General features: G+C 32.4%; 1 protein-coding gene across 1 annotated transcript; it reads left to right on the forward strand.

Moving 5' to 3' along the window:
* The first annotated feature begins 1,498 nt into the window (after window positions 1–1,498).
* Window positions 1,499–12,237, forward strand: LOC133189316 (uncharacterized). The gene is made up of 6 exons (XM_061324710.1): window positions 1,499–1,514; window positions 1,859–2,086; window positions 4,546–4,800; window positions 10,311–10,448; window positions 10,875–10,904; window positions 12,203–12,237. The coding sequence occupies exons 1-6, from the start codon at window positions 1,499–1,501 to the stop codon at window positions 12,235–12,237; spliced, it is 702 nt and encodes a 233-aa protein (XP_061180694.1).
* Window positions 12,238–20,291: the final 8,054 nt, after the last annotated feature.

Genomic DNA, 20,291 nt, shown 5'->3' on the forward strand with positions numbered 1-20,291 from the left:
AAATGTTTGTTAGATAAAATGTAGAAATATTACAAGATTTTCGTAATAATGTCATAAAATGTGTGCAAAAAATGCATAGATTTACACAGAAAATGGCACAAAGTCGCATATTTGAACACCAAAGAATACCTACTATTTCTTTTTATTCTAGGAATTTATTATCTTTGTTATTTCTTTTCAAAATAAGCCCAAATCCATACATCAAATTTTTGTTTGTGTTATGAAACCTTGACCACTTCTTAAAACCCTATAAGAAACAAATCACAAAAGATAACTTACATCAAAGATTGTATGAATTAAAAGATTCGAATTCTAGATATTTTTGTTTAATATATACATATTAGATATGTTTTAATATGTAAAAGAATCATTAAGGAGAGAAAAAAGGCAAATACTTTCTTTTCTTGCCCCCTCCCTTTTTTCTTTGAATTGACATAGTATCTTATTCGATATGTGTGTTTTCTCATACGAAAACATACTATAAGAATTCAATCGGAGTATTCAGTTGAAGGTTCGTTAACGATCAATTGACCGTCAATTGACCATTAGTTGAATTTTTGCCAGGCAAATGAGGGAGCGTTTAACTCATTTGCATATAGATGACCACTGTTGAATGCTCCTATATATCCTTTGCACTTGACCATTAGTTGAATGCTCCTATATATTCTTTGCAGTTGACCATTAGTTGAATACTCCTCTATTTTCTTTGCAGTTGACCATTAGTTGAATATTCCTCTATTCTCTTTGCTGTTGACCATTAGTTGAATACTCCGCTATTTTCTTTGCAGTTGATCATAAGTTGAATACTCCTCTGTTTTCTGTGCAGAAAAAGTGGATTTAGTCTAAAGCAATGGCATATCTTACCAACAACACAACAAGAAACACAACAAAACACTTAATGCACAACAAGTTATCGGAATTCGTTTAATATTTTAACAAGTACAAGTAGTAGGAACCTACAGTAGCTACAGTATCATGACTTTCTAATATCTTTTAAACAAAATATAAAGAAAGAAAAATCCTTAAATTTTGTACAACAACAACAACACACTGACACACGCTACTTGATTCAAATCTAGATTGTTGTAAGAATTATTGAATTGCAAACCCGATCTATAATAATGTCATTCCAAACCCAACAAAAATAGAGTCAGAGGGATTTTCTAACACTGAGTGGTCAACTATAGTTAACTCTGCAAGATTTCACAAAGTTGGAGTGTTCAACAATGGTCAACTCTTTTCTCGCATGAAATTTTCAAAGTATTAGCATTCAACTAATGGTCAACTCGATAAAAAGCAGTCAATTGACGGTCAACTGACGGTCAACTGACTTTTTTATGCAAAACAGTTGACAGCTTTTCAGAAAAGCATTCAACTCCTAGTGGTCAATTGTTTTCGAGTATTCAGTTGACGACTGTTTTCGAGTATTCAGTTGACTGCTAGTGACGAATAGTTGACGGTCAACTAGACATTTTCACATGAGTTGACAATCGTAGACATGACGTTCATGTTTAGTGAGTGTCGATTGTGTACATTATTCTGCACCATTCTACCAACTCTTAATAATATAAGCAGCCATCAGTTCCATATATAAACCTGTTTACAAAATTGTATTCATCAGTGTACACGTAAAACCTCATAAAAGAAAAGAAAGCATACAGACCAGCGTCGTTTGTTAAAATTCCTAATACCACTCTCAACATACATTATGGTTACTGTGTTGACTTGAACATTTTATTTGAAACTTAAATTTTTTTAAATAATTCTTAGCCGTTTAAAATTGTAAGCATCAGAAGACATAATACTTAACCCAATAATAGGATGTTTTTCTACAGAATAGTTTCATTTTTATTTACAGACAACATTGCATTACGCAAGCCTGCCTGGCAGCAGTATATGTTTCCTAGCTCGTCATGGGGAGCGGATAAAGCAGTGGATGGGAAGTATTCTATCCGGACAGCTGCTGGAGAACAATGTACGATATCTGACAATAATAAAAGAACTGCAACCTGGTGGGTGGATGTAGGAGGTGTTCTCAGTATACATCATATAACTATTTACTTCAGGACGGACGATTTATTGTGGGGTACTGTATAAACCACTGGTTTAAAAATTGATTTTTTTTTTGTTAAATAATTGTAATGAAGTTGAACAAATCCATATTTTTGCATTCCGTTTCTTCTTATATACGTTTATAATTGTAATCCGCTTAAAATATGTTTTTCTTTGTGACTCCTTGTATAAAACATAAATATTAACTGATATTTACAATTGCAAATATTTTCCTTAGATGAATTTATTAAAGAAAAAATATATTCAATTTTGTATGAACTTATTCGGGGGTCAGAGATCATAGCGTGAGCAAATCCCACGGCGAGATGGTATCTTGCCTACATGTACATATTTATGTCACAGTGAAACTGGTTTTGGAACTTCTAGCTTGATAGCAATGATAAAGATAAAACAATTAAAACATATGGATATTCTTTAATCAATAGGTGTCCATTAGATCTTCCTTCGGTGTGAAGAATGGTTGAAATAATTAAAAATCGCGCTTACCTTCTTAACCCTAAATTCCGTTGAAGGTATGTAAACAGACGACACCACCGCTTTTGACTCCATCTCAATACCGATCATTGTTTTGTCATATTATGAACAGAGATTTCCTGAACTTGATAGCTAAACATCAATGTAAACATTCAAATGTTGGAGCTAGGCAAACTTTCATGACCAAAAACTTCCAGTTCTAGGTCACCGCGTATCACAACATAGTGGTAAGGCAGGCCGTTCCTGTAATATTTTTTTTCGAATATTCGTCTCAAATGTAAACATAAGTATTGAATAAAAAGGTTAAAAAGTTCACTGGGAAATGAACTTGGTTGGTACGCGATCAAATCTACTGAGAAGCTCTTCTGGCATCACAGGATTTGATCACGTGACCAACCGAGTTCGTATTCCAAAGAACTTCTTAATCTTGTGATTTTTTTTCTAAATTTAATGTAATTTCATATATACTGAAACGCAAAAGAAACGCAACATCATATTTTTGGGGGAAATACTACATATAGGATATAATTGTGAATCTGAAAAGTAAGGACATCTTCAACTTTGTAATGATCGGTAATTTAACGGTTGAATGATTTTCATACCATTAGCGGAAGTTAAGTTTGAGTCTGCTTAACAGAAATCAAAAATTGCGTGTTTAACAAAACATTTGGCAATAATATGGGGTTTTAAGGATTTGTATCTGTTCATCATAAGTAATGCAGCAATGTTCCGAAAAAAAAATCCCCTTTCTTTTCCGTAAGCGATGCCAAGGCTTTCTGAAAATGACTAAAGTACGCATTTCCATTGCTTTAGTCGGAAAATTTCAAAATAAAGGTGATGGAGAGTTACAGATGCAAATATGACCCACATCACGCCTCAACAGGCTCTTACGTATCATTAGCATGAATGACATTCCTTGGACAGGAAGTCCAAGGGTTCCTACACTGCGCTTGGCTAGAGAAAATTCGACCTCATCATCTGAAAAACAGGCATTTAAAAATGGCAAAGAATATTTCTTTCGCTCAGAACTCGAGATTGATGAACCTACTGCATCGTAGAAATCAAGCTGCAACTGTTGTGCATGGCAGACTTGCACGCTGTAATTGAATGGCCGGGTTGGGGGGTGGGGGTGGGGTGTTTTAACAGTCATGTGTTACTTTCTAAAGTTAAAAGATAATCATTTAACATTGTTATCAAATCTCTGATATTATCAAATCAAGTTTAACCTTAATGTACTCATTTTTGAAACTCAATAGTTAAAAAATTCAAATATTTGTAGATTACTGCTTGTTGCGTTTCTTTTGCGTTTCAGTATATTATATAAATTCATGAAATATTCAATGCTGAATTTCTTAGATATAAGAAAGACTACTTTTTTATATGCGTATTCTGCGGCAATCTTGAATATACGATAAATATGTATAAGGTTTACATATACTGTATTTATCATTGAAGAAATATTAAACTGAGCATATTTTGCATCACCTCTTTGCATTATTTGTAAGATAAATGTCCGTTGGAAAGGAAGTACTGATCAATTTATATAAACTAAAATTTCTCTTTTGAGTTCGATATTGTGCCCAGTTTAAAATGCATATAAGTAAAAGATCCGATAAAAAATTCAAAACGGCTTTGGAAATAAAGAAATACGAAATAATTCTAGTTTGGTTGAATTTTTTAGCTTTCTACAATGAAAGTGTAATGTGCTAAGTGTAATTGTAATATCTGTAATTTTGTTTTATAGGCCAGAGGTATGGTTTGTTTTTTAATTTTCTAATCTTTTGACATTAATTCTCAAAATCTTCAATGTGATTTCAAGGATGAAACCTTTAACTGAAATTTTATCTTAGACATTAAACATTAAAATGTTGCCGTTGAAAAGGTCTCTTGATCAAATTTGTCAGACTCATCAACATAATGATCTTCTTTCATTAGGAAACTTATATGTCTTTGACAATATTACATCTACATAATAGAAGTTTAATCACTTTTCTCTAGACGAAAATAATGGACACATGGAACGCGTGCTTGGTTTCTCGGTTTACATATCAAACACAACTTACAAAGATGGTGGTTATCTATGCTTTAAAGACACGAACTACACCAAGGCTACAGTACCGAATACTACTACAATAGAATGTATAAACCATGGGCAGTACGTCATATATTATAATGAAAGACTTCCAGGAGTTTCTTACCCCATTGGATATTCTCAGTACGCATATAATGAAATCTGTGAACTTGAAGTTTATGGTAAGAAGACAAAATAAAACAATCTAATTCGGCATAGGTATATTCTACGGAAGCCCGCAAAGTATTTTGTGTTTAGACGCATACATTTCAATAAATCGCAATCTTCTGCGTTTAAACGCAAAGATTATTGCGATTAAACACATTGTTTTGCGTTTGAAGCAATAATTATTGCGTTTAAACATAATAAAGAATATTTCTTTCTCTGAACAGGCCTCAATGAGCTTCCGTAATATTCATATCACACATTTAAGTGAAAAAATTTTGAAGTGAAAAGATTTTTTTATTGGAAGTTAATTACAGGAAGAGAAGAAATTCCTTAAATTGATCTTGTTCAAAACCTTATTAATCAGAATATATTTTTATTTCCTGAAAACCCTAACAAAAGTTTACTATAAATAACTATAGTTAATGTTCATTTTTCTGTAGTTATGAAATAAAATCTGTTTTTTCTCATGACCCGATTTCTGTCTCGTGCAGTGATATATGAAGGGGCGTGGGAAGTATTTTTGCATTTGTGATATGCCATATATCACCACAGAGAGATCAAAGAAAAAACACCCCGGATATGCGACAAGAAATGGTTACTGAATAGCCTATCAAGTATCACAGAAAAGTTACTAAAAGGAATCTTTCAATGATTTTTCAGTGTCATTTAGTCATCTTAATTGCAGATACAGTTTAGTGAACTTTCGGTATTTTAATTTATTTTGTTTTTTTTTTAACTTTTTTATACTGAATTACTTTGAATAAAGAATATTTTGGTTATATTTTCCTATTGCAATGGTAGTAAATTAAAATGATTACGTCCAAGCCGGTAAAACGGATGTTTGCGACCGTTAAATTAGTTTTAATGGTCGCAAATACCAAATTAGAAGAAAGTTATTCCCATTCTTATGCAAATTATGCATCTTATCTAATGTTTAAGTTCTGTTTCATGAAATATGTCTCGAAGCGTTGTGTTTTTGCTTCGCTCTATTATGACATCACAATCAAAAGCTTTCACTCTCGTTAATGCTCATTTTATTGCATCAAACATTCAGGGAACTAGCCAATAAAAATGCTTTTTGCAAAACAATTGCATAAGAATTTGAAATAACTGCAAAGGAAATTAAAACTCAAAACACTTCTTCCAACAGAAAAGAAAAGTATTCTTTTGCAAAATTTTACAAATCAAGCAATATAAAGAAGAATGAAAGGCAGATGGAAAGGTGAAAGGCTAATATAGAGATGTCACCATATACCAGTGAAGGTCTTCAAATTTAGACCTTTACTCAGGGCATTTGAGCAGTGAGGGGCCTTTATCGTGCCCATGTCTGTCCTGACACGAGGCCTCTGTTTTTAAGGTCTCATCCGAAGGACCCACAAGTTTCACTTCAAAGTGTCGAGGAACAGTTGCTTCTTATTTTTATCGACTTAGGTCAGTAGCGGCCGGGATTTGAACCCACGACATTCAGATCACGGAGCGGGCGCTCTGGCGATTGAGCTACCGTGACGGTGAACAACAATAGATCGAAGAATAATAATGTCCAATATAATTTTAAACCTCAACAAGTGGCATATCTGGTGTTGGTAGTGAGGGACGGGGGCACGCAGAATGCATATATTAAATTAAGAAAGCTTAAAATATATGTTATGAGACACAACTTAACTAGAAGTATTGCGAGTTTTAATTGCATTGTAAATTCCCCCTACCTCCCTTAACCACCACTACTGGTTATGGTATTTTTGCCTCAACGTTGATTTTGCAGTAAACAATTTCCCATATTTTCTGTCTTTATATTTAGAAAAAGACAGAAAATCAAAGACAAGTTTGCTAGACATTTATTTTACACTACCAGCGGTAGCTTCTAGTTTATTTTTGTTCTAGACGATTTTCTTTTAAAATGTCACATCTGGTAAGATATATTTGTATTATACTGGTTTCAAACAACATCGTTGAGATCATGAGTCATATTTAAAGTGAACTGACTTCTGAATGAATTCTTCAGGTTTCCAAAAACGATTCTTACACAGAAGTCACACGCTCTTTAGGTCTAAATTTGTTGTCTTACTGGCATCCCAGTATGATCGAATTAAAAGCAAACATAATTTCTAATTGTCCACCAATGATGGAAATTTCTTATAACAATTTTTTAAAGAGCAATTGAGACAAAAGATGACTTTAGAAATTTCAACAATATATGTAAATCTCTAACGTACCAAAGTCATATTCACGTTCACTCTGAAAACGTTTTACATTGGTGCAATTGTAACATGACGTCATGGTTTGCCTGTTGTCGTATCTTTGATAAATAAGGAAAAAAAAAACAACTTAGAGCTGCAGATTTACAGGTAAAATAAAAGATTATTCCCTGTGAATTTATTGTATTGTGATTCAAATACCGTTAAACATGTATTTTATGCGGTTGTCCAATTTTTGAGGAATTTTGCGGATAGGACAAATTCGCAAAAATTTCAATCGCAAAATATTCCTTCAATATGAATTCAGATATTTTACAGGTGCAAGTTTGATAAGTGGTGCGTATGTCACTTAACCTGGTTATGTTATTTCATATCTTTTTACTCTTTCTTCTAAGAAAAAGAATTATGCTTTCGAATGTTGGTACGTAAAAGGATGGTTTTTAAAATTAGTTTACGAAAACTAACTGAAAGATAGAGGAGCTATGTATCACTTCTCATGCACCTCCAATCTACATATCATTAAATGAATTTATAAAATGTAAGCATGACATGTCCTGCCAAATCCTTAGAATTTGGTGTTCATATTCCGTAAATAAATTTTTGCGGTATAATGCAACTGCAGAAACTGAAAACGCAGAAAATAATTTGCTATTTCTCAGGGGTCAAATCGCATAAATTTCCAACCGCAGAAAATACCCGTTATACGGTATATAATCCTTACACTTTTTTAAATGAAATTCTAAACATAAAATATTGGTTTACATGACCAGTCGTTTTATAAAACACCCTTAAAATTATATACATGCCTTAACATACCTTTATTTATACCCACACTTTCTAAAGAAAGATCATGTATATTGATGATTCTTTGTTTCCTGTAGATGTAAAATAAGGTTTCTGAATTTTAAATTTACCCCTGAAGGTCTAATTGGGGTCAAAAATCACTTTTTTTCTAGAAAACCTGGTTCCCAAAACTCCTCTTTCATTTTACGCAGTACCAATATGATCTTTTGGACAATGATTGGTAGTGTCCTGTAGATGTGCAATAAGGTTTCTGAATTTTTCTTTTCATACTGTAGGACAAACTTTGGGTCGAAAAATAATGTTTTTGTACAAAAAATTCTGATTTTCAGAGCTCCCCTTACAATTTGTGCCGTAGCCAAATGTTAAATGTTAAGCGGATTGGTGCATTTTTGATGCAGGTCAATTTGTAATAATTCCAGTTTCATGGGGGATGGGAATGACCTCCAGGGGCCATGACCTTTAAACTATTTCATACATAATGACATAAGGCACAAGGTTATATAGGTTAATGCGTTAGTTCAACGATGGCGTGAGGGCTTTTTGATTTAAATTAAAGATAGATATGTATTTAAATGTTTCAAGTTAAAGGCATTGGGTATGACTTGCATGCTGCATCCAATGAACTTTAACCCCTTTTAAGGTCTAGACCACTATCGATTTCAGATTATTTATGTATTACCCCATTCTATTCCTACGATTTAAAAAGTTCTATGAATTCTTATAATAATCCAGCATGTTTACTGTACACCACATGCAATCCAATAATGGTGAGGTAACAGCAGTACTGTTATGGTGATGCAAATCCAGTGCCAGGTATGGTCTAGAAACTATTATAGAATTATTGTGGCTTCCTCTCTGCTTACCAAACAATGAAGGGGAGAACATTTACAGGAAAACACCTAAATGCAGGTATTAATGCCATATGACAGCACCTAATTATATTATGTAATGTGCTTTTTAGTTTTACAAACAATTTGAAATTTAATTAAACAGACTAAATTTATCATCAGACACTAACATGTCAATATGTAAATTTCTATCTGAATTTCCTTCAAAACCAGGGTTGGCAAAAAACTGGGAAATACTCATATTTCCCAGGACGGTGGGAAATACTGGTAATTTCCGGGAATTACTGGTATTTCCCGGGAAATACTGGGAAATAAGAAATAACTCCATATTTCATTCATATTGGCATGTAGTACCCCTTATTGGTTAAATTATCTATCTGGTATCACTACCCTGATTTAAAAAAAGCTATTTCCAAGTAATTCATTTATATAATCATAACACAGCATACTCATATACCAGTCATGAGTGTCATTTGTTTCATGCTTGAGTCAAATGTAGTCTATAAAGGTCCAATGAACCCAAAGATCCCATTGGGTTTTTTTATGTACTAGCTAAAAAAAAAGATCAGAATCTATTAAAGTGAATTGTTAAATGTACAGTATGGTCTAAATATCTTTCTTTCTTTGTTACTGTTACTTTAAGCTTTGCAGCTTATCAGTATATACAATATGATACAAACAGATACAGTACAGAAATAGATAATAATATCAAACCTAAGAAGCCATTCTGTTCTACTCAAGGTAATTATCTCTTAAAACAGGAGCACAAAACTGTCAAGAGCAATTTGTTAAAACAACATGATTGATTGTAAGAACTCTGTTTAAAGAAGGATTAAAATGAGTTTGTTTTGTTCTTGGATTTATTATTAATAAACTTAATAATTTTACAAAACTGAAAAGAAACTTGAATTGTAAAACTTCAGTTTCATACAGTCAGGGAAATGTTTTGGAATGCTTATGGGTATGGGACCTGGAGTAGTGATACATTCTGAATATGTTAAAATTGCAATTTGAGACATAATCAATATTATTCATCTTCTGTTACTATGTAAATTTTATTTTTGAATTTTGTATAAGACTGAATGAATCAAAGAAATAAAAATCTTTAAATTTGTATTTCCCAATATTTCCCAGTTTAGAGAAAATTTGTAGTATTTCCCAGGACGGGAAATACCGGTATTTACCACTGGTAATTCCCACTACTGGTATTTCCCGGCCAACCCTGTTCAAAACGAAGAACAATAGAAAGATCTTTAAAAATTTATTCAATAATGCCATAATTTTATCATATGCTTAATATGGAAAACTAATAGATTTCTCAATGAAAATCACTTGAAACCTTTCAAAATGTAGACAGAATGATAACAAATATTACTAAGAAGTGACCGAAAGGTCAGGTAAAGGCCATTAAAGATAACTCTGTTTTCTGAATAGTAACCGAAATATGTCTGAATTGTGGCTGAAATGTAACTGAAAGGTCACTGATATGTATTCGGTGACTAAAAAATCACTGAAAAGTCAATGTAATTTCCTCATTAACTATTCAGAGCTTTTACTAATTATGATAATAATTAAAAAATAAAACTATAATCCTTAAATAATATTAAGATAAAATGCTTTGATGTTTTCAATAGGGTGAATATAGTCATTTATTATCATTGATATTTATTCAATAAGGATGTCCTTCCACTGGGGTTTACGGAGAAAATTGCGATTTACCCTGTCCACAGAAATGTCAGGAGAGACGTTGTGACATACTGGATGGGACATGTTTTGGATGTGTTGCTGGTTACAAAGGTTCACGATGTGAAGAACGTACGTAAATGTAAACCATCCTCAGAGAGAGAGAGAGAGAGAGAGAGAGAGAGAGAGAGAGAGAGAGAGAGAGTAATCAGTAAACGTCGATTAGAACCTGTTTTTCGAGCCAAGTGTATATATTTTTTTATACAATGAACATTCCCATCGATGAAACATTCAATGAAGTACGTATAGATAATAGAATATTTAACGTTCTTAAATCTACTTTACATAATATTTCATACAGATGTAAATATAAACAATAGAATGTCTTTCTTTGGCTGTTATTAGAATTAACAGTTACACCTTTTTCAAAAAGAAAAAGTTAACGCGGGTTATTCATTTTTGCTGCACTAGCTGCGACGTTAATTCCCGTACTATCAAACAAAGAAATCATTTTACTGTTTAAATAAATAATCACCAAAGGCATTCGATACTTTTCAGAATGTGATAATAATAGATACGGCCTTGAGTGTAGGATGACCTGTTATTCTTATTGTTGTAAAAGTTTTCAGGTAGAAAATTTATACGCTGAATTGGTAATGGCTAGTTGTTTAATTATGTTTAAATTGTTTACTAAAATTTTAAACTGGGATTATAGACTATTAAGTATATGTCTAAATATAATAAGAGATATGTTAAATATATTTCGATTCTTCTGTGGATTCATAGAAATTAAAATTATTTTAGAACTTCTAATTTGTTGCAGGAAAATAAATTTAGAGAAAGAAAATATAATGATCCATTATTCGTATCAGAATTAAATAAAAATAATAAATGGCTAAATCTGTGATAAATATTTTCAAAAGCTTATTCAATCAGGGACGTATATACGTACCTGATTCAATCGTGTTGTTAAAAAATAAGCAGATTATTTAAGAAGAAACAACTGAAAGATATCTGATATTTTTGAAAATATAACTGAAAAGTAACTGAAAGGTCACTGAAAGGCACCTGAAAGACGACAGAAAGAGCATGGAAAAGTAACTGAAATGTGTCCACTAAATGGTGACTTATATGTGCCTGAATTGTGGTTAAAAGGTAACTGAAGGGTCACTGAAATATACCTGCCTTTCAGTGACTGAAAGTCGCTTTTCAGTATTTACTGAAAGGTCTTATTTCTTCCTGTGACAGTATTAAAAATATATATCACACACAAGTAATGTTTTTACTAAACTAAAATAATTCTTAAATCAAACCATGACTTGAATAAATAGGAAAAAAAACCCTTTCCTTTTGATTCACTGAAGTATCATAATTGCATTTCGAACTTTTGGTAGACTTTAGGGGCAAGGATACGCTGGTAAAACTTTCATAAATATTTTTTAAGTGGCATGAAGGTAGCGTTTTATTACGCATTAACATAGCTACAAATATAAATTTCAAAACCTGACGAAAATATTTACTTGAGACATCTAGACTTTACATTTTCAAAACAGAGCACAGACCCTATTTATATTTACATGAGAACCAATTCCACAAGTAACTCGGCTGTTACCGAAGTCGACAGATATGTCGTTATCGTAGCGAGAAAATTTAAAATGAGAGGTGGTGAAAAAATTAAAATCTGTATCAAAATGAAAAGTGGCAGCAAGAATCTGTGCTTTTTCTCCGCACGTGGTTTCTTCTCTGATTAAAAAAAGTATATTAACGTGCTCAAGAATTCAGCTAACTCTGTACATTAACCGGAGTCGAAATTTATGTAAAGTGCATCCTGTGTGTAAACGTGTTTTTGTCCACTCATGAATGTATGAAAGATCTTTAATTTTTAGCAAAAGAAGTTGATTTAAACCGACCGAGACTGTGATCTAGCCCCTTTATTATGGCTGCAATGTTAAGTATTGAAAATTCGGATAACTTATCGCAATTAGTGATGATATTACCGCTGAACCTTTTAAACACAAGAAATCATCTGACTAAAAATTAACTGAATACCCTCTTGATGAGTGTGTACGACACATGTAAGATTTAAAACGTACTGTATTTTTTTTTTTTTTTTTTGATTCAGTGATTGATGTATCGTCAAATCCTGATCGAAACAGTCCATGTTGTTCATATCTGTACGGAGTCCTAGCAGTTCTGTGTTTAAGTCTTATTTTAAACATATTTTTAACTCTCCGGTAAGTGTGTTCTTTAGTTACAAATTCTATCTCAAGTAATAGGCGTTTACGATTACTTGTACACATATGGATTTATTATGCTGTAAGGGTATCAATATGAAGTTAAGTGTAAGTTGTTATAATTTTTCCTTTTTTGTATGATTATTTTAGGAGTTGCAGAAATAAGATTAACGAGGGACAAAACCACAAGGAGAAAAGTACGGAAGAGTTTTCCCGAGAGAGAGCAGAAGACAATGCAGAATACCAGGAACTGGGTCAATTAAGTCAACCTTCTCATTATGACCAGTTACATTAGCTTGGATTTGGAACATTTAATTTTCTTCTTTAAACATACTTAATTCTAAAACGATTACTTATATAGGTACTAGAAAAAATGATCAAAAGTAGAATTGTTCATAACATCACTACATTGTTAACTGTCCAGAAAGTGTTTTAAGGTTCTACTAGTATTCGAGTAATATGTATAGAAATTATACATGAAGATGCAAAGTGTCTTATTAAGAGAGTGCATTTGTTCTTGAAGAGAATATTTTCAATATAACTTTATGTACTGCTTTCTTATGAAAAAAAAAAAAAAAGAAAACCTGATAAGATTTCTATATAAAGAATATTAAGTGTGTGTTGTAGATCAACTTTAAAAGTACATATAGAAGAACGTTAGTGTCAAACAACTCTCCAATTGTCAACTTACTCTACTTGAGTCTAGATCTATTAAATGAAAGGAGCCTACAAATTTCTCCAATTGAGAAATTAGTTCCGTTAATATTGTAAATAACCATCCCAATAACCAACAATAAATATATTGTTTACATAGTGTGTATCGGTGCATGACTTTGCAGTAAAAACAACTGAATAATGTGCTTTAAACTGTCATTTCTTTTAATAACATAAAATAATCAATTTAATATTTGGTGCATTTTCAAATATCACACAAATAAAATGTATGAACATTGCCTACAGTGTCTCTGAAAACAGTAATTTAATGTTTTTAACCTTTTTTTTATATCGCTTATTCTAACATCTTAGAAATGCTCCTGCCATTTTTTGCCTTAAAATTTTTGCTACCAAAAAATTAGTTTGTTTAAATACTTGTTTTTAAATTATTTTCATCCATAAACACATACTTTATAATTAAAAAAAAGATAACGTTGTATTCTTTTCGTGTGTTGAAAGCCACGTTCCGCTGCTGAATTGATAGGAAATATTGTAATATAGTGTCATTTTCTTCTAAAAATAAAAGAAGATTTTGAATATTCTGTAAATAAAAAAAAACGAACTTGGATAAGATAAGAAAAAGTAAACGAAATTTGCTTAACCTATATGTAAGTTGTGCTTATCAAACGACATGGATGGCGGGGGTGATCTGTTTTATTTTCTTTTTGCCATCTCCATCGCTATATGAAACATAAAGAATGGATATCGGAAGTAAAGTTCTATTATAAGCTTCCGTTTATTTGCTGGTGGTCTGGAAGACTAACACTGGTAAATTCTATATATTGGCTGGTGGTCTGGCAATACAGACTGTCGATTGGGAAATGATGGGGACGCGATTCGATTCCTATACCGAGTTGTTCTTCTGTACTCGTCAGAAAACAAAGCTGTCTCTCTCAGAATTAGTATCTATGAAACCAAATCCAAGTACAATTTAGCTACAGAAAAGGGAGAGCAATAAATTGTATGTGCAGGTAACTTCATGTTAATTCCTGAAAGTGTACACTAGACAAAATTGCTAATGCACCGCCAAAGAAAACTAATATATTTTACTTTTCAAAACTTGTTTATTATGTATTTGATATATAATTATGTTACTTAAGTAAGAACTGAGGCATTTAAATGTCTTAACTGATAAACAACCACAATGTTAACTGAAGCGTAACCATTCCAAAGAAATATTGAAAATAGTACGCATGCTTTTTTGGAGTTATAAATTTCAATTTTTTTCTTTGTATTTGTGTTCTTTATGTTTGTACCAATTAAAAACTCATAAAAAAAATTACACCTTATGCGGCGTTTGACCCTAGAAGAGCGTGCAAAAGCATTCAGTTTGGTTTCTGCAGGGAGTTACTTTGGAGATATTTTTAAAGAATTAATACAGTTAAAAGATTATTCATTTCTCTAGTAAAAAATTGTTGCAAATAGATAAACAAACATTAAAATGTTCCCTATAGATAGCCACGGCATTAAGTAAGCACCACACGACAACTTCAAGATTGTTCCACTTAATTGGGACAACCGGAAGTTGGATTGACTGGGTACGGACACCGGGGCACTGGATGACTACTTGGCGATATGATAGTTAATCGATGTATATTCTTTGATTTTTAACTGAGAGGCTGCTTCTGTTGCAATCCCATCCACCATCATCAGTATTCATCAACTTCATCTCTGGGCAAAAACGATGCGCAGTGCATCCTGGGAAATTAATTTTAGGTCAAGAAGGCTATTTAAGGTTCTTGTCATGTCACCAAGACATTTTGTCAATTCCACTGTATTTGAAAAGATGGCATATTAAATATACTAGTATCAATTAGGCAAATGTTTAAATCACAAGTAAGAATAACAAGTAGTGCGTTAGCAATTTTGTCTAGTGTATAATAGAATAAGTACTAGAAACAATTAGAAAGGTGAAGATAAAGGTCAGTGATCGAGCTAACCGATCCTAAAACTAATATAAATATTTGAACAGAGCATAAACACGGTCCCCTGGAAATTCCAATAGGAAGATCAGGTGCCAAGGAGGAGTAGATATCCCCTTTTTATCTATAAAATAAGTTATAAATACAAAACTTGTTTGTAGATAATTGTGTTGTCTTCGAGAAAATATTCAGAATTGAGAGTCTACTCTAATTTAATGCCATTTGTATGTCTTTTCTTTGTTTTTATATATTGAAATCACTGCGAAAAAAATGTAATTTTATGAGTTCTCTAGTTTCCGGTAACTTACAGCCTTGTGACTTGTGTAAAATCAAACAAATTTCGGAAAAGTTTAGAAATTCAAACATAAACAACTGCGTTATTTCTACGATGAATGAAGCTTGTCATGAATCATTATGTGAAGATTTAAGGATTCTATACTATTCTTTCTTTCGCTAAAAGATGAATTTCATAGTTTTTTAAAAATTGAATAGAACTATTCTTTTTAAACTGTATGTCCCCTTGCGCAAATTTTAAATTGCATTGTTGGTTAATGACCAAGATAATGTGTTCACTCCTTTTGCGTGAAAAAAAGAACAAACATGATATGCCAAATAAGTAAATACTTGAATAGGTTTGTTTAGTGAAATAGTCTAGAAATGCAAATGAACATTTTTTCAACTTTATACATTGTTTTAAACTCTTATATTCAAGTTTTGCAAATAACTTGGATTTTTTTTTTCATTTTCATTGACTATATTCTTGGGCTTTTTTTCATTTTACCCACTTATATGATGAATATTGATTGACTGTACGCTTTTAACGTCCCCTTCAATAATTCTTTTCACAAACAGAGACGCCACCTTCTTCATGTAAAGTGCCACAAATTTTGAAATATGCAATTCACTTACAAAAGTCGCAGAGAGGGATTTTTATCTTGCAAATGCAACACGTGTTCTCGGGTTTTTAAGATGTAATCGTAAAGACCTATGACTTCCACGTCTAGTTTAGGGCACTTAGTGAAAGAACAGTTGCTCCCCATATAAAATGTATCAGTTATTCATGAAGCTGAGAATGGAAATCAAATCTGAACTTACATATCAAGATAAATTATGAATAACAGTGATACTTACAGCATTAAAACTTGAAACTGTTCAGCAGAGTGTTGGGTGCAGGATTGGCTCAGGTCAGCTTACATCATGTTGTAAACTTTTGAATATGCTGGATGGAGGCAGATGCATGATTTAAAACATTATAATCTTTTATCATGCTGTAAAATTAGCATTTGCATCCACCTAGTAAAATCAAAATGTAGAACATCTTAAAAAGCAGATCAGAACCACTTTTTAGCTCACCTGAGCCAAAGGCTCAATTGGGCTTTTCTGATCGATGATTGTCCGGCGTTCGTCTGCCATCCGTCGTCTGTCGTGTATCACCTGTCATCCGTCGTCTGTAAACTTTTCTCATTTTCACTTCTTATCAAGACGCGGGTATGTTATTGAAGCATACAAATCATTTCTCGGGAAATTTAGACATCTTTGGGAAAAGTAAGTTTGATAATTTATCAAAGTCGTCGATAAAACATAAACTAGCATTAACTATTGCATAAAGACAACAGAGTGTTTGAGGCCAAGAAGTGCACCACCACGACGTCATCACGTGACTGCTAATTAATAGCAAAATATTCCTTAATTAAAAAGTTAGAAGAACAACACTACCCCGGGGTTTATAGATTCTTTGAGTAAATAGTATAGTTGAAAAACATCTCTTATGCCTAAAAATGCTGCTAGAATCCCACTGTCAAGTCGGAAAGATAATTGTTCCACATATTCGCGCGAAACCTTACCCGATGTTTTGCATAATATACATATAACCCGAAATATGTCTCCAAACCCTGTTTACCTCACGATTCTAGCAGCACTTTCCAAGGATTATAGAAAGCTAACTTTCGATATGTACAAATCTTATGTTCTGAAGTATCCAGCCTAGTGTTATTCCTTTGCATTATTGTTGTCACGAATGACAGAGGAAATACCGATCGGGATACGTAAATAGCTGACTGTCTTCAATAGAAGATATAATCGATGAAAATAAGTTAGCATACCTGCTTAACAAACTTTAAGCTCCTCGCATGAATAACAAAAATATTCGCGGCATTTGCTTCTAAACCCCCTTTTACGTATCTTTTTACATGCAGTCGAATTCTCGTTACACAATATGATCAATTCTCAAGTTACTTGTTGAACATTTATGATGTCATCGGTCGGAGATTTTAATTCAAGTGACATAGACTGCATAACAAAATAAAAACATTTTATTTATCTTTGCAAGTTTCTTTTCATTTTCAGGAGTTAAATTATATCTCCTAAAAATAATTTTAAGAAAACTGTTGTTCTAAATTGACGTCATATCGCCTACTATGACGTCATGATTTAGTCAAGTCAGATTATCTTAGTGCTTCTTTAACACAACTGCGGAACCACTTTCAACCAAACCTGCCACAAAGAATTCTTGAGTAAAATTGATTAAATTGGTTTTCACAGGAATTGCCACACCTTCTTTCAAGGGGAAATAATTAAGAATTCCTGAAAATTAGGAGGCATCTTTAAAAAGTTTGTTCATATCATGACTCTGGGGGATAGGCCGGGACCACAAAAGGTGGTCAAAGTTTTACATAAGAATATATAGAATATACCTTTAAAAATCTTCTCAAGAACAGCAAAGCCATTATAGAAGTTCTGCGAGAAGACTTTTACAATCAACGGCTTACTTTTACACTAGGACAATATATGGAAGCTCTTTTTGCGAAATAAATAATCTATTTCGCAATGTTTTTTTATCCTTAATTGATTCCTTCAGAAAATGAGATTGAAATAAGATATTACCTCTCACAAATAAGGTAATTTAAGTTATGAATTTCTGCCTCCTATCATCTCTTGCGTTGATTGCATACCGGTAAATCATGATTATTCCCCTAATACCTACCCATAACCACTATTAAGGTTTTCTTGTCTATTATCAATTCCGTGCCTCCGTTCAATATACAGATTTAAGTGCCAAAGTAAGCAGTCGACTGTAAAAGTCAGTGCTTCATGCAAAGGTCCATAAGTCGTATTCATAAAGAAGCATCCCCAGTTAGTGTACATTCAAGATTGGTCCAATCAGAACCCTTTGAGGTAGTGTGGGGCTGAAATGGGGGATCAAAGTTTAACCTAGGAATATATAGAAGAAATTGTTTTCCCAGGAACAGCAAAGCCTTGATTAGTCTTATGAATATGGAAACATATGGAAGTTAGTGTATATCATTTATAAATCAGGAAAGGTCCCAGGTTCAAATTCCGGACGATCCCGTCATTTTTTTAAAACATATATTTTTTTAAAGAACTATGTTCGGTAAGGGCGTATTCCGGCCCCCATAATAGTCAAATTTTGAAAATCTCTTGAAATGAGCAAAAGTGCATATATTGTATAAAATAATCCAAATTAAGACAATATATTATGAAATTGGAAAAATTAGTTGGCTTTTCTTGTCTCTGTGACATCACAAGCTATTTGGATTTCCGTTATTTTTAAAATAGAGGCCAAAATGCACAGAGTTTGTTCAAATTTGACTATAGTATTTATAGAGCGCAAGCTTGCTCAAGTACCATATTCACATATTTCATTGATATTATCATTCTACACATTATATCAAAAGATCTAGTCTGAGCAGACCTGCGCTCGATAATTTCCAATCAATATACCGACGTAAAATACACTATTTTCTCTCAAAATCATTGCAATTTAGAATTTACGTCATTTTATTGACGTCATATCTAACTAATGATGTCATAGTTGATAAAAATATTTAATGCTTTGAAGTCTGCAAATATCCACCTGGTTTAGAACATAATTAAAGATTTCTCCATCAAAGTTTTATTTTGGGGGCAGATACTGGCCATTACAGAATATAGTCCTTTACTATATAGAGAATATTACATACTAAAATCCATATCATATGTCATTTCAGCCCGAGTGACCCCATATCAGCCTGAGGGCCGAAGGCCCGAGGGCTGGTATGGGGCCCGAGGGCTGATTTGACATATGATATAGATTTTAGTATGTAGTATTCTATTTATCATATATTTAAAATACTTAATATGCGAGTTCACAAAAAATCATTAAAGAATGTTTCGTGCCTGTATTTGACCTTTTTCTTTAAAATTTAACCGAGTCAATTTTAGGTAACTGAAAAAAAGATTAAGACCATGAATGTTATTAAAGAATTATTTTACATGTATATTTAAATAAAATCAAGTAAATTAACTTTTGAACTTTATACAAACGTTACTTCCGGTTTGATATGGATTTTTGCACGCCGGTCCGATACGTGATATGGATTTTCGGACCGGTCCTTGATATGGCGTATTGTGACGTCACCCGTATCTAACAGTGCAGAATCGGTGTATTTACTACTAAATATATGATAAATGATAGTATTCAACATTATTCTGAAATGAAAAAAAGTTATGACGTCTGGAGTGTACAAACTTTCTCATGAATTCATTATTACAGTGTGTTAAATATTTTATATAATGAAACTTCTGTATATATACAAAAGAATAAGCAATCAAATCTATTTATCCATATTGGCATTTTTTTGGGCTTCAGTATATATGTATACATATAATAATTCTGCAAATTCTAAAAGAATGTCCACTGAAAGGGCAATGAAAATTGACTGAAAGGACCAGGTCACTGACTTTTTAGTTACCATGCAGTCTACTGAATGGCGGATACATTTTAGTGGCCTTTCAGTTATCTTTCAGTTTGTATCTTTTTCTAAATCTGATCATTATTTATCTTAGGGATTTTATTTTACTTTTTCAAATTATTATAATTTCAAATTTACATCTTTACGAATAAAAATACTAATAAAAAGATAATAAAAGAAAGTTGAAAAAAAAGGAAAAAAATAATATGCGTGACAAATCCTAGGTCCGAACCCGGTTCCTCACGTTTGCTAGGTTGTTTACCTATCCATTACGCCAGGGAGACTCATGAACATGAATGCTGAGACTAATAAATGTGTAGAGACCGAATTTGAACACATGGGCCACCTGTTATC

Source organism: Saccostrea echinata, unplaced genomic scaffold (assembly GCF_033153115.1).
Source record: "Saccostrea echinata isolate AGI-Se365-2 ecotype Australia unplaced genomic scaffold, CSIRO_AGI_Sech_v1 ptg000017l, whole genome shotgun sequence".
NCBI lineage: Eukaryota > Metazoa > Mollusca > Bivalvia > Ostreida > Ostreidae > Saccostrea > Saccostrea echinata.